Source organism: Ursus maritimus, unplaced genomic scaffold (assembly GCF_017311325.1).
Source record: "Ursus maritimus isolate PB19 unplaced genomic scaffold, ASM1731132v1 scaffold_17, whole genome shotgun sequence".
Taxonomy (NCBI): domain Eukaryota; kingdom Metazoa; phylum Chordata; class Mammalia; order Carnivora; family Ursidae; genus Ursus; species Ursus maritimus.
Genome location: NW_024424119.1, coordinates 9,906,306 through 9,918,882, shown reverse-complemented (window position 1 = coordinate 9,918,882; position 12,577 = coordinate 9,906,306). Strand labels below are relative to the sequence as shown.

General features: G+C 41.0%; 1 protein-coding gene across 2 annotated transcripts in view; it reads left to right on the top strand.

The window, feature by feature from the left end:
- The window catches only part of BNC2 (basonuclin 2), a 419,913-nt gene that overhangs the window by 293,356 nt on the left and 113,980 nt on the right, over nt 1-12,577 (top strand). For both annotated transcript variants that reach the window (XM_040631459.1, XM_040631458.1), the window contains one exon: nt 2,844-3,079. In XM_040631459.1, the coding sequence (XP_040487393.1) occupies nt 2,844-3,079 (236 nt within the window). The remainder of the gene's footprint in view (nt 1-2,843; nt 3,080-12,577) is intronic.

The following is a 12,577-nucleotide window of genomic DNA, read 5'->3' as shown; positions in this document are numbered from 1 at the left end:
CAACAATTGTAAAGCAGAAAAATTTGATACATTCAAGAAATTTGACAGATCATAATCTTTGATGATACGTATATGCTGAAATTTGTAGTTGACACCTGTGAGCTGGGCAGTTTAATTTTTCAACCTTTGTCTGTGGCTCATCTCCTAGATAATTGCTGCTTAAATCACACTCTCAGGTTTTTTCTCTTATCTACTCTTGACTCTCTTTAAATATCTGGCCCACCCTTTCATCCTCCATATCAGAGTATAAATGTGGCCAGGTGCCTATTTATGTAAATAAACGTTTATTGGAACACCGGCACGCCCATTAGTTTAAGTCTTATCTGCTCTCCCTCTATAACAACAGAGGTGAGTGCTTGTGAAACAGAACGTTTGACCCACAAACCTAAAATATTTACTGTCTGGCATTTTACAGAAAAAGTTGTTGATCCCTGCCATATATTTATGTGGCTTATAACAATATATCTCCTTTTTGACATATGGCATATTTATGAAGAGGAATCAGGTAGTGTCCTTATAATATTCTCACTCGCTGTTGTTCTCAAAAGCATATCTAGGGACATGTTTTTGCTTTACCTTTCCACTTGTGCTCTTTCAGTTCTCTGAACAACTTCTCTTTGTTTCTGGAGCCTCGACAGGTTAGTCCTCTTTGCCTTCTTAAACTGCCAGCCCTTTTTTGAAGAGCAGGAGGGAGAAGGGTGACAGCTTTCCACCCAGCCCTCGAATGCATAGGTACGCACACCTGCACATACTTAATGCACAGCTGTAGGTACCAACCATGGGGACGGAAATCAGGATTCGGTGTCATCTGCTGAACTTTCCTGGTTTCCTATTTGTGGTGGTTATGGCAGTGTATTTGGCGAAGAAGTGTTTGATGCAGGCCAGGAGGGTTGATGAAGGGAAACGGGGGAGAGGAGCAGATTTCCCCTGACCTGGTCACTGGATTCTGTAAGCAGAGCCATGTACTCATCAGAAGGCTGAATAGTAAAGCTCTTCTTGAAGAAGAACAGGGATAATAATACCTCATTCCTACAGTTTTGTGGTCTAAATGCCCTGTGGAGTGAGAGAAGACTTCAGTCCCTAGGCTTGTGAATCCCTTATCTTTCCCAAACGTTAAATTAATTTTTAAAGCTATTTATTCAAAGTTGACTTAACCACTGGAATAGGAAAGATCAGACCAATCAGCTGCAAGAAATGAAGTATGAGGAAACCCGAACTCTTTGACAAAGTATTCCTGGGAGTAAATGTGTTGAATGAAGCCAGCGGGTAAATGATAAGGGCCTTTACACTGTGGATGTAAGAAAGCAATTTATCAAGAGTACATGAACTCTCTGGTGACCACAAGTCAGGAGGAAACGAGAGTGGAGGAGGAACCCTGAAAAAAATACATTTGAAATACTAAAAAAAAAGTGTGTGTGTGCATGCACTTTTAACTACCTGCATTAATATGCAGCAGTACGGCCATATTCAAACAGGAGTTGCTCAGCGTGCACGTGTACAGTAGCCTATACTGTGGAGGGCTGAGGTGCTGGGAAGAGTGGTTGAGAAAGGCCAGGCAGTGGTTTAGAACTTGGAAAAACCTTGGGCGCTCTCAGGTGTAGTTACGATTTGCGCCTGGTTGTTTTCTGATATCCATTTGCCTGACTTATGAGATTAGATGACCATCTTTCAGGCTCACGTGTTTATCTTTTTTAATCTCTGGAAGGTCATCTGTGTATAATTCTGACAGTTGATCTAAGGCTTTTGTGCTCTCTTAACGAGTTCAAAGCACCTCTCACTCATTATCCCATTAATCTTTGCAGCATCTCTTTGAGCCTTGTAGATGAGACAATGTTATCTTAATTGTNNNCTGTAGGGAAACTGAGGAAAAATGTAATTACATTATCTGCAGTAGGGTTCCCAGGAGCTCAGATAAGGATGGGGACTAGAATGTATGACCGTATCTTGGCTTTTAGATCTAGATGTAACTTCTTAAACATCAGGAGAAAAAGGCCTGAAGTATTTACTATGCAGATGGTTACCCTCAGTTTTCTGTACTGAGGTAACGCCCCTGAAATACACAGAAATTCTTCAACCTTGATGTCTGTCATTTTTCTCCTGTTTTCATCTGATACTAAACCCTTGTCAGAGTTATTAATAAAAAGTGACCAAGTTACAATGTGAATTCCTTTTTCTTGAAACAGGCCAGTGAACATTAAACTAACAGGTGAATAGCAAGAGGGGGAGTTGGAAGAACTGCTTCTTGGGATAATACCTGCTGGCTAATTTAACTCGAGTTACAATACTAGTCCTTACTCCCTCAGCTTAGGCCTTTTAACCCTGTAGTCTAAACAGCATGCTCCTCTTCCTCTTTAAACCATTCAAGTATGCTAAGGGGTGAATCTTACTCAGAAAGCTGATAGGCTGAGCCTGCTCTTATGGCAGGAGTCAGGAATTGTCTGTCTGTCTGTCTTTGGGGGGGGGGGACATGGGGGACACCATGGCAACTTGGGCTAAGCCATAGTTCAATTGGGAAATTAATTAGTCAGGTTTTTAGAGCTGGCCACAGTCATTTAGAAACATTGTCAGTGGCTCTCTTTCCGAAAGTCGAGTATGTTTTGTATTTGCTGTTGTCTGCAATTTATAAACATACCAAATTAAAAAGAAAAGACAAAGCAGGGAGGAGTTGGGAAGAGAACTGTTTACATTGCAAAATCTTGCTTAAACATCTGCAGTCCTGATCCATCTGTAGAAATGGAGCCCTGATAACTTCCAGTAACTTGTTTCTACTTTCTTTGTCTCTGCCCTTTCCCTCTGTCTCCGTATTCCCACCCACCTCCGGAACTTTGGTGGGACCACCACAGCCTTGGATAAGCTCAGCACGCAGCACCTATACCACCCCACCCAGGTGGAGATCGTGCAGTCCAACGTGGTGTTCGACATCAGCAGCCTGATGCTGTACGGGACGCAGGCGGTGCCTGTGCGGCTAAAGATCCTGCTGGACCGTCTCTTCAGTGTCCTGAAGCAGGAGGAGGTGCTGCACATCCTGCACGGCCTGGGCTGGACTCTGCGGGACTACGTCCGGGGGTACATCCTTCAGGTAGGGGGAGGACGTGAAGCTGGTGTCTGGCCAGCTCTAGGACGGGCTGAGGGAGAACCCTTGCAAACCTGGTGTCTTTCCTGCCCCTCACAGGCCCGGGCAGGCACACCCTCTTCTGATTAAAGTGCTCCTTTTGGCAGGCTTGTCAGAGAACTGGAAAGAAGGAGCTCTGTCCCAGCAGGCTGGCGCTGGGCCTCGGTGGTGTGTGCTAGCAAGGAAAAAGTGGCCTGTTGCCTAGCACTGCTTTGTTTGCACCTTTTTAAATTCAGCTCCCTCTTCCTACAACGTGGGCTTCCTGCTTCTCCAACAAGTCTGATTGTAGCCCCACTAAAAGGAAGGGCTCTTTGAGGTGGGTGACGTGTTCGTGAAAATCTGAGATTACTAAACCCATCTGGGTTTAGTAGGGCTTTTGCTTGCTCTGAATTTATAGGGTTAGTGTTTTGTTTTGTTTTTTGGTTGTCTGTGTCCCCTATTTATTGCTTCTTCATCCAAATCAGAACTGTAACCTCTGTAAACTCTCTGCTTTTATAACCAGTAAGCCCTCATATTCCAAAGCACACAGACACGGGTATAGTTTTGGCTTTCACAACACCTGTTCTTCCAGCTTGAGTCTCTTGTTTGTATCAGTGGCACTTGTGATCTGGTAGGGTCTTAAGAAGTTTACCTGGAGGACTGCAGCCTCCATTGCCGACCCCCACCCCAACCTCCCTGCATTTTTTTCGTCATTTTTTGCAGTATGTCATGAGTCGCTTTGCATTGTGTACTTTGCCTCTGAAATGTTTTTATGGCCATCTGTCTTCCTATGACCCTTGAAGGGTAAATGTTGAAAACAGCATGTTGGGAGACCCCAGGATCCAAAAAGACTACACTGGACGATGAAGAAGTACTCCCTCCTGCCAAAGGAGATCACAGTTGGAGAAGGTAGAATCTGAAGTGATTTTTGAAATTTCTTATGGGGATAATAGCAGGAGAATTGACCCCTTCAAAAAAAACAAAAAACAAAAAAACTGTTTTTGGCGCTGCCAGCCTTGTTTATTCCCTGAATCACCCTGTGTTGTGTGCAAGGCCTTGGCTGCCAGCTTGGTATGTGATGAGTGGAGGGCCTTACATCTCCCCCTTGCTTTAACCTGGCATAAAAACACACACATTCCTGTCATTCTCCTGTGGTACCTCCAGGTGTTAGCCAGGGCAAGCGAGCAGAGAGGTATGATGACAGGAAGTAGAGAGAGACAGAAGGTGGAATAACCCGTCTGCTCTTGTGAGTGCTCTGGTTAGCATTCAATCATTGCTTAGTTTAGTGAGATGTCAACTTGGAAGGCACAGAGAATTTGGCCCTCAGAAGACAAGATGAAGATGATAATAGGAATAATTATGTATTACGTTTTTAGTTTATAGAAGACTTTCACAAGCATTATCTCATTTGCCTCAGGATGGGGGCATTTCAGTGGGGTGAGTGGAAAGTTAAGTCCTGGGTGGTCAGGGGACCTGGGGGAACATGAGGTCCAGAAGGAAGAGGCCAGGAAAAATAAAGCATGGAACCAATTTCACAATACCTGCTCGTACTGGCCTGGAGTAGATATGGTGCCACATCTTTCTACATTCGTTTCCACAACATAGTTATTAATATCCACTTGGGATAGCTCTTACTCTACAGAAAGGAACAAAGGTCTTGAACATTTTTGAACAGAACTGTTAGCGTGGCTAAGCACTCTTTATTCAAAACCTATGATGATACTCCCCAATCTAGTACCACTTTACTGCCTCCACTCTGAGGCTTAGTTCTGTCATCAGTGCTGTATTTCAGTTCTACGTGTATATTTTTGCCTGAGCTTTCTGGAGCAGATGCATGGTATCTTCCTGTCCAAACATACGTGCATGACTGATTCGTTGCCCTCTTAACAACCCCATTCACTGTAGCATTTTGATGGCAGTAAATCTAGAACCTGCTTGTTGTTCTGTGATATTGTCCTAATGTTTTGCCTTGACCAATACCTGTTCTTTGTTTGACTTGAAATTATTATTTAAGTGTTAATTTTTCTCCGTTTCAGTCTATCTCTAAAGTGCACAGAAAATGCACTTTGAAATGTACTCCGTATTTCTTTTTGTGTGAGGGCCAAGGTTTTAACAATACAAAATTGCAAGAGAAATTAAGGATGAGAGGAAAATTCAGCAAAACCACGACCTGAAATTTGTAAAGTCTCTTATTTCAGGGTGAAATATTACATATGAAGAATTCTGCCATTTATTGTGATACTTAAGCTGTAATTAATTTTTATTAACTTAATATAGATTTTTGACAAAGTCTTAAACTTAATATAATCTGTTTCTCCATTCAGGGCCTAGAATTGACATTTTGAGAAAATCATAGATGATTTTTACATTAGAAGAATACAAGGTTTAGTTTCTGTCTTGTTTTATTGATAGGATTGATGTAATATAGATTTTATTTAAATGATGCTTTTGGTACTTAGCATTTATCATCTATTTCTTCCTTGTGAAAATAGTTCTTGGTTTAGGGAAAAAGCAAGATGTTGAAGGACACAAAACTGTGTAGTAAGAAAATGCTCATTTTGTTTTAAAAAATAAGACACTCAAAAACAAGAGCTAAACTATAGAAACAAACCCCTTTCATCTAAAGCAATGTAATTTGGTTATTGGCCAATATTTTAAAAATTATATGTAGTAATGATAAGGTATACGCAAATGACTTTGAATATAATTATATGTACATTTTCATGCAAGAAGGCTGTAAAATGTGTGTCCAAAGGTTGTGGAACTCTATAATGCACTGTTAGCATACAAGTCATTTTATCTGGCTAAAACTCAATTGTCTTGTAGCCCTCAAGGCATCAATTTTAGCATTATTGCTCTCAACAACAGTATATTGAATATTATGTCAGTTAAAGGAGAATAATTATCAAGGCAAGTTAGGGTGGCTGTTAGTCTTACCACATATTGACTTGGTTAGCAGTTGGCTATAGATTGTGTTACTGGGCAAATGAAGATGTACGGTAAGTTGAACTGGTGAAGCCAGGATATTAATTTAACTCTCTCTGGGCCTAACCCTCCATCCCTTGTGTAGACACAGCTACTGCTGCTTTCAGAGATAGTTTTGAATGTGAAAGAATAGCAGGGGTCTGATCTGATTTTGAATTTTTGGATGTGGGGGAAAAGAAGAGTAGGCCGTTCAAAACTATCATTTACGAGCATGTATGAAGAGGTTATTAAAAGGAAGAGGGAGGTCATAGTGATGGCACAGATTCATTTAAAAGACTATCAATATCTTTCAAGAATCGTGCTGTTTTGGTAAAAATTACTTTTTCACGTCTGTAATCATCCATGTAATTCATAAGCGAGCCAGCTGGGTGTAAAATGAAGAGCATAACTTGGACCACAATGATGTAAGAATCCAGGTAGCATCTTAAAAGTAGAAAACCCAGTATTCTCCTGTGTAGCAATTAGAGTGTTCATTCATAAAGTACAGAAAAAGTGAGGTAAATTTTAGGCATTTTCCCACAAAACAGCAGAAAAAGGAAATAGGCAATTAGATGCTAAAATCTAAAGGAACGTAAGATGTTTTTCCTGCTGCCAAAGATTAATTCTTTTTTCAAGTCTATATCCCGTGGTACATTTATTGACAATAAATAGAAGCAGTGTCCTGTCCCTTCCCCATTTTCCCTGTCTTTGACTTAGGATATAAGAGTATAGGTGATTATCACTTTTGAATTTAATCATTTGAAAATTGGGTTTTCATGAAGTCATTTTTCAGTTTGAGCATGTATCTGACTTGCCAGGGCTCATACACCAGCCCATCTGTGGAAATCTCTTGCTTTGCAAATGAGTCCTGCCAGAATTCAGAGAACCATATCAGACACCCTGAATAATTAGCTAAGGTGTCAGCAGCCTTGTGAGAGGGCCAGCAGGGATGCACATTTCAAATCACCTGTGTCTTGAAACAATGAGAACTAATAGAACCATCAATACTTTAGGAGACTATTTCCCAGAGTATTCTGGGGGCAGTAGTCTTCCAGAGGTCTGATTTTAGATTTGGGAGGAACTACACTCAGGATCCTTCTGGTAGAGCCTCAAGGTGTACACATCAGCATAAAGGCTCTGAGAAGTTCTGGAATAAGTGGTTTGTGAGAGTAGGTAAGTAGACTCCACAAACACTTTCCACTTCATAGCCTTTTCCTGTCAAGCTTATCAGAACTCTTCCTCCACTTGGGGCATTCACATACATGGATTCTTCCGCATGGAGTCCCCTATTCCTCTCTACACAGAGGTAGTTTCTTGTTCTTTAGGTGTCAGCTGAGGTCCCACTTTTTCACAGAGAACTTTTCTGTCCAGGTTAACCAGTATAAGTCTTTTCTTGTGTGACTCTACCTCAAGACTGTTTCCCTCAAGCTCCAATCCAATTTAAAATCAATCAATTAAGTCAACTGTTAAAATGGTTTTCTTCTTGGCTTCCTCACTAGGGACCACCACAAAGGGAGGGCACTCAATAAATATTTGTTAAATGAATGGGTAAAGAAACCTACTTCACTTGGTACAGCTTGATTCTCACCATGGAACTCATGGAATATGCAGTAACCAGTTGATCTAAGGGCTGGTAGTCTTTCCTCGGGCTTTCTAGGTACTCTAAGGACAGATGGGCTCCTGAGGGCAGTAGGAACAGAAACAAAGGCTCCCACACCCCCTAGCTAGTGGTCTGTGTGGAACAAGTGTTTTGTGGTATCCATGTGGTGGAAAACATCAATATTCAGTAAACACTTGTATTTAAACAGCCCTTTGCGGAGCAAGTTCACATATGTTAGGCCTTTGAGTCCACTTATACCATTCTCTTGTAGATATTGCCAATGAATTAACATTTGGAGTAGTTGAAATTCAAAGAGATTGAGTGACTTTCCCATGATCACAGAAGCTATTAATTGGCACAGTTGATGCACTGTAAGCTTCCTGAAGATAAGAACCACTCATCTCTTGCTCATTACTATAACCCAACTCCTAGTACACAGCCTCACACATAATAATGCTTCCAAAATACCGGAGGGAGAAAATTTTGAAATCTGATTTGCACTCAGGTCTCTGATTCTATGTGGAGTATTTGGGGTTTTGTTGTTGTTGTTGTTGTTGTCGTTGTTTTAAGACAACCAAGGTATCTTTCCAGAATGTAATCTGTGAGAACCTTTTAGCATCAGAGGAGCATGGTTTAGAGAATAGAGAAGGCCTGAGAATCTTGAACTGGAAAGATAGTTAAGATGCCTCTTGCATTCAGTGACAGGTCTTGTCTACCTGACCTTAGTGAAATTAGTCCCTCTTTTATATCCCTTTTCTTGGGTATTTCTTGATAGTCTACCCTGTTTCAGATTACCTTCCTCTCTCATTTCCATGACCCAAATTTTTCTCTAGATCTGTTTTTTATCATTAATGCTTCATTGTGAATTCTGCTCTTTGACTTACCTTTCCAGGATTACATATCTTGTAAGAGTGCAAAAAAACCTAATCAATAAGATTTCAACTATATCATGTGCAGGAGGTGGAGCAGAGATGAAATGTTCTTTTCTGGGTCTATAAAAGGATATCAAGTTGGATGGCAAAGGGTGCACTGCACATTGAGTAAGAATATTGGGCTAAAGTCCCAGTACTGCCACTGATGATATATGTGAGTATGGAAAATTGGCCATTCTCAGCCATGGTTTTTTCCTCCTCCTCCTCTTCTTCTTTTTCTTATTCTTTCCTTTTTTTGAGATGAAGGGGGGGTGAAAGGACAGAGGGGGAGAGAGAATCTTAAGCAGGCTCCACACCCAGTGCAGAGCCTGAGGCGGGGCTTGATCTCACAACCCTGAGATCATGACCTGAGCCGAAACCAAGAGTCGGACACTCAACTGACAGAGCCACCCAGGCACCCCCACAGTTTCTTCAACTTTAAAACTGAGATAACCCCTTATGCCTCTCTTGTTCTTGAATGGCAAAAAGGTGAAATAATGTAGATGAAAACATGTTATAAACTCCCACTGAAGTTGGGTTTTTTTTTCCCACTTACATCTATGCATAAACCTAACTCTGATCGGTTACAGGAGGGAAATTTCAGGTGTCAAACCTGTTTCTCTGCAGATATCAAATGCTTAGAAAAAGATAAATACATTTTAAGCTTTAGTGAATAAGAGAAATGCTATTTGTTTTAGTAAGTAAACCCTGAAATACTAGCGGCCTACCACAACAGGAGTTTATTTCTCTCTCTCAGCAAGACGGGTCAGCATTCCTGGTTGGTGAACGTTTTCCTCCCAGAGGTGCTTTGATCTCCTCAAACGTCTCTGGCAACTTAGAGCCTCTCCTGTTTCATGGCTCTGCTATTCTCTGGGGCCTCAGGCTCCTCATCCAGGTGGCAGTGCTGAGAGATGGTAGAGGGGCTGTGTGGGAGGTTTTCCTGGACCAGGTCTGGAAGCAGAGTGGGTCACTTCTTCTACAAGTCACTGATCAGAGCTTCCATCTAAGTGGGGCCAAGTGACTGAGGGAACAAGGACATGTGGTCTGGGGCTAGCAGCCACTCCCAGCTGTACCTTTGTACCATGGAGGATGCGCCCAGCTCAGTGCCCTGTTCAGGTGTGGCGGACTAGCTGTAGTTCTACCTTCTTTTGTATAGTCGGACAAGGAAAGCTTAGGGCAGCAGAGTAGTGTGTTAGAGCAGACTTGTGGGTTCGAATCCCGGTTGCAGGTCTTACTAAATGTGTGAAAATAGACCTGTGTCTTTATCTGCCTAAGCCTTGGTTCCCTCACCTGGAAAGCAAGGATACTAACCGTACCTCATGGGTTTATTGTGAAGATAAAATAAGATAATGCGTATAAAACATTTCATAGTGCCACTTGCTAAGTATCTAGTAAATGTTAACGATTAACGTAATGATGAAAAAGATGATATAGACTCTTGCCAACATGGCCATCTTAGACCTTTGTGTATAAAGCAGCCTTAAATCCAGGATATTTTTTTTTTTTTAATATTTCACTGCATCTCTTAGAACAGAGTGCCTTCCCATACAGTCAGGCAAAAGAGTAGCTACTATTCAGTTGTAAATAAGACATACACACATATGTACATACAGATAGACATAAACCTGCATATATGTACATATGTAGTATATACCTGATTGCAAGTAAGAGGCAAGAAACTATAGTGACAAAGGCTTTGGACCTTGAAGTGAGACAGACTTGGGTATGAATCTTGGTTTCAACTTTTGATTGCTCTGTAACCTAAGGTAGGTCATTTAGCATATTTGAACCTAAGTTTCTTCATTTATAAAGTTAAATGAAAGATATTTATAAAGTACGTAGAGCAACAACTAGCCCACAGTGCTCTTATTAATGGGTACTACATTGTGCGTGTGTGAATATGTATGTGTGCTTTTTCTACATTTTTAAGTAATGACTTATTCCAAAAATGACAGTCATTTTATTACCCTTGCTTTTTTCTATTTCATCAACTCTTCCAGTATTCTTCTAAGCACTGGGCACAGGATGAATGACTACTTAATGAATCTATTAAAATTGTTAGAGTATCTGGGCTTTCACCCCAATGCATAAAGTAAAACTTACTTAAAATAGACAACATTTTTATGGGCATTACCTGACCTCACAGTTTTTAGGAAATTTCTAGAGCAGAAAGAAGAATGGTTCTAGGTTTAAATTCATTTAGGTAGTCCTTCAAATAGCAAATTTTACCACTTAATTACTATGTGCTGAGTACACAAGAGATCTCTCAGGAAGCCTTCACTGTTCAGGACAAAGCAGCTGTAAACAAATAATGCAGGTTGTATGATCAAAATTGTAAGAATGTACAGATGACCCATAGTATTGACCCAGAGGAGGGATTATTTGACTCCAACTAAAGATTGGGTTATCACCACCATAACTTAAGGTGTCTTTGCATTATGTCAACAATACGTGACTCTCTTTCAGAAGTGAAAGATCACAGGAATGAATGATCAAGATCCCCCGTCTTTGGCAGGGATATACAAAAGGTAGATGGTTCAGAGCAATGTTCTATATTTACAGTATCTGTTTTCCAGAGTGCTTGGACTACTCTACAGACATTATCCCAGCAATTCTCTTAGCCTCCCTATTAGAGAGATAGTTTCAGAGACTGTTATCCCTGGTTTTAAAGTAATCGTGGCTGAAGGCCTCAGACAGGGTCAAAGCTGGAAGTGGAATACAGGGATTTTGAATCCCTTGCCAAAGCTCTAACTGTTTGAACAGCAGTGAAAATAAACACCTTATATCCAAGGACGTAGCTTGATGTTTTGTGCTCAGAGTTAAAGTAAAAATATTCCTCCCTTTACCCTTGCAAAGTAGAAATAGAGAGCTCACCAAATTCCAGGATGGAATGCAGTAACTGGTAGAATAGAATTTGTGTCTGTGGACATGGAGAGAGGGTTTTTGTGTTCCCCAGGAGGAACAAAAAATTAGCCCACAGTTCTCTGGCCATTCACCATCTGATCAGAACTGGTTCAGATTTACTGGAAATGGATACTCTCTGTGATGGCACTGATTCAACCACACGGTCTCCAGAGCAATACTCTGACATGCTCCTGGTTGAATTTGAAGTGGAACGCCCCTGAGCTGTAGGTTCAGACCTCAGTTCCACCATCAATTAGCTCTCTAGTTTTGCAAAAAATATATAATTTCTGTAAGCCTAGTTTTGCTGATACCTCCTTACTGGAGTTTTGAGAGTAAAAGGAAATCATTTGTTAAATTCATAGTAGATCTCAGTAAATATTAATTCTTTAAGTAAAGGCATTTTCAAATTCACCATTCCTCACAACCCTTAAGTTTCTAGAGCAACAGAAACGTTGTGATTCTTCTAGTTGTCCATACATTTTATTTGAGCTACCATGTCCTTTTCTAGTATTCCCCCCAATTTGACTGAAGGGGCAGGTGGGGGATGGTGAGGGCTTGCCCAAGAACTGAGATCTGTGACTGTAGCAGAGAATCATGGGAAGGCTCTCAAGACCCAGCCCCAGTCTGCCATCTGTTTCTTTTGAGTGACCTATGTTTCACATTCTCCTATGTGAAATCATGAAGGACTATGAAAAAGTAGAAAGTGAGATGAGCATCTGTGTGGGTTGCTGGAAGCTCTTGCTAAATCCATACAGATGGGACAAACATAAATAAAGATATATGTATTTGATTCATGTATGGTAGTCTTATAAGTAATGCCAGCAGCAGTTGGAAAATAGAATGCAGGCCAATACATTTGCTAGTAGAATTAAAGTGACCACTGCCAAATTGAATTACTCTAGGAAGACCTGTTGAAAGAGGAGATTCTTAAGGAAGAAGAGAGATATTGTTACATAGTAGAAAGGATGGAACAAGCATTTTTCCATACAGGAAGAATGCTATGTTGGGAAGAGGTGTGAACAAGTTTATGGGGGAAAGCTGCATTTCAGTTAGGTGAGCAGCATTGAGCTGTGGTTTAAGTGAGTGTGTTAGGCCAGGCCTGGGCCT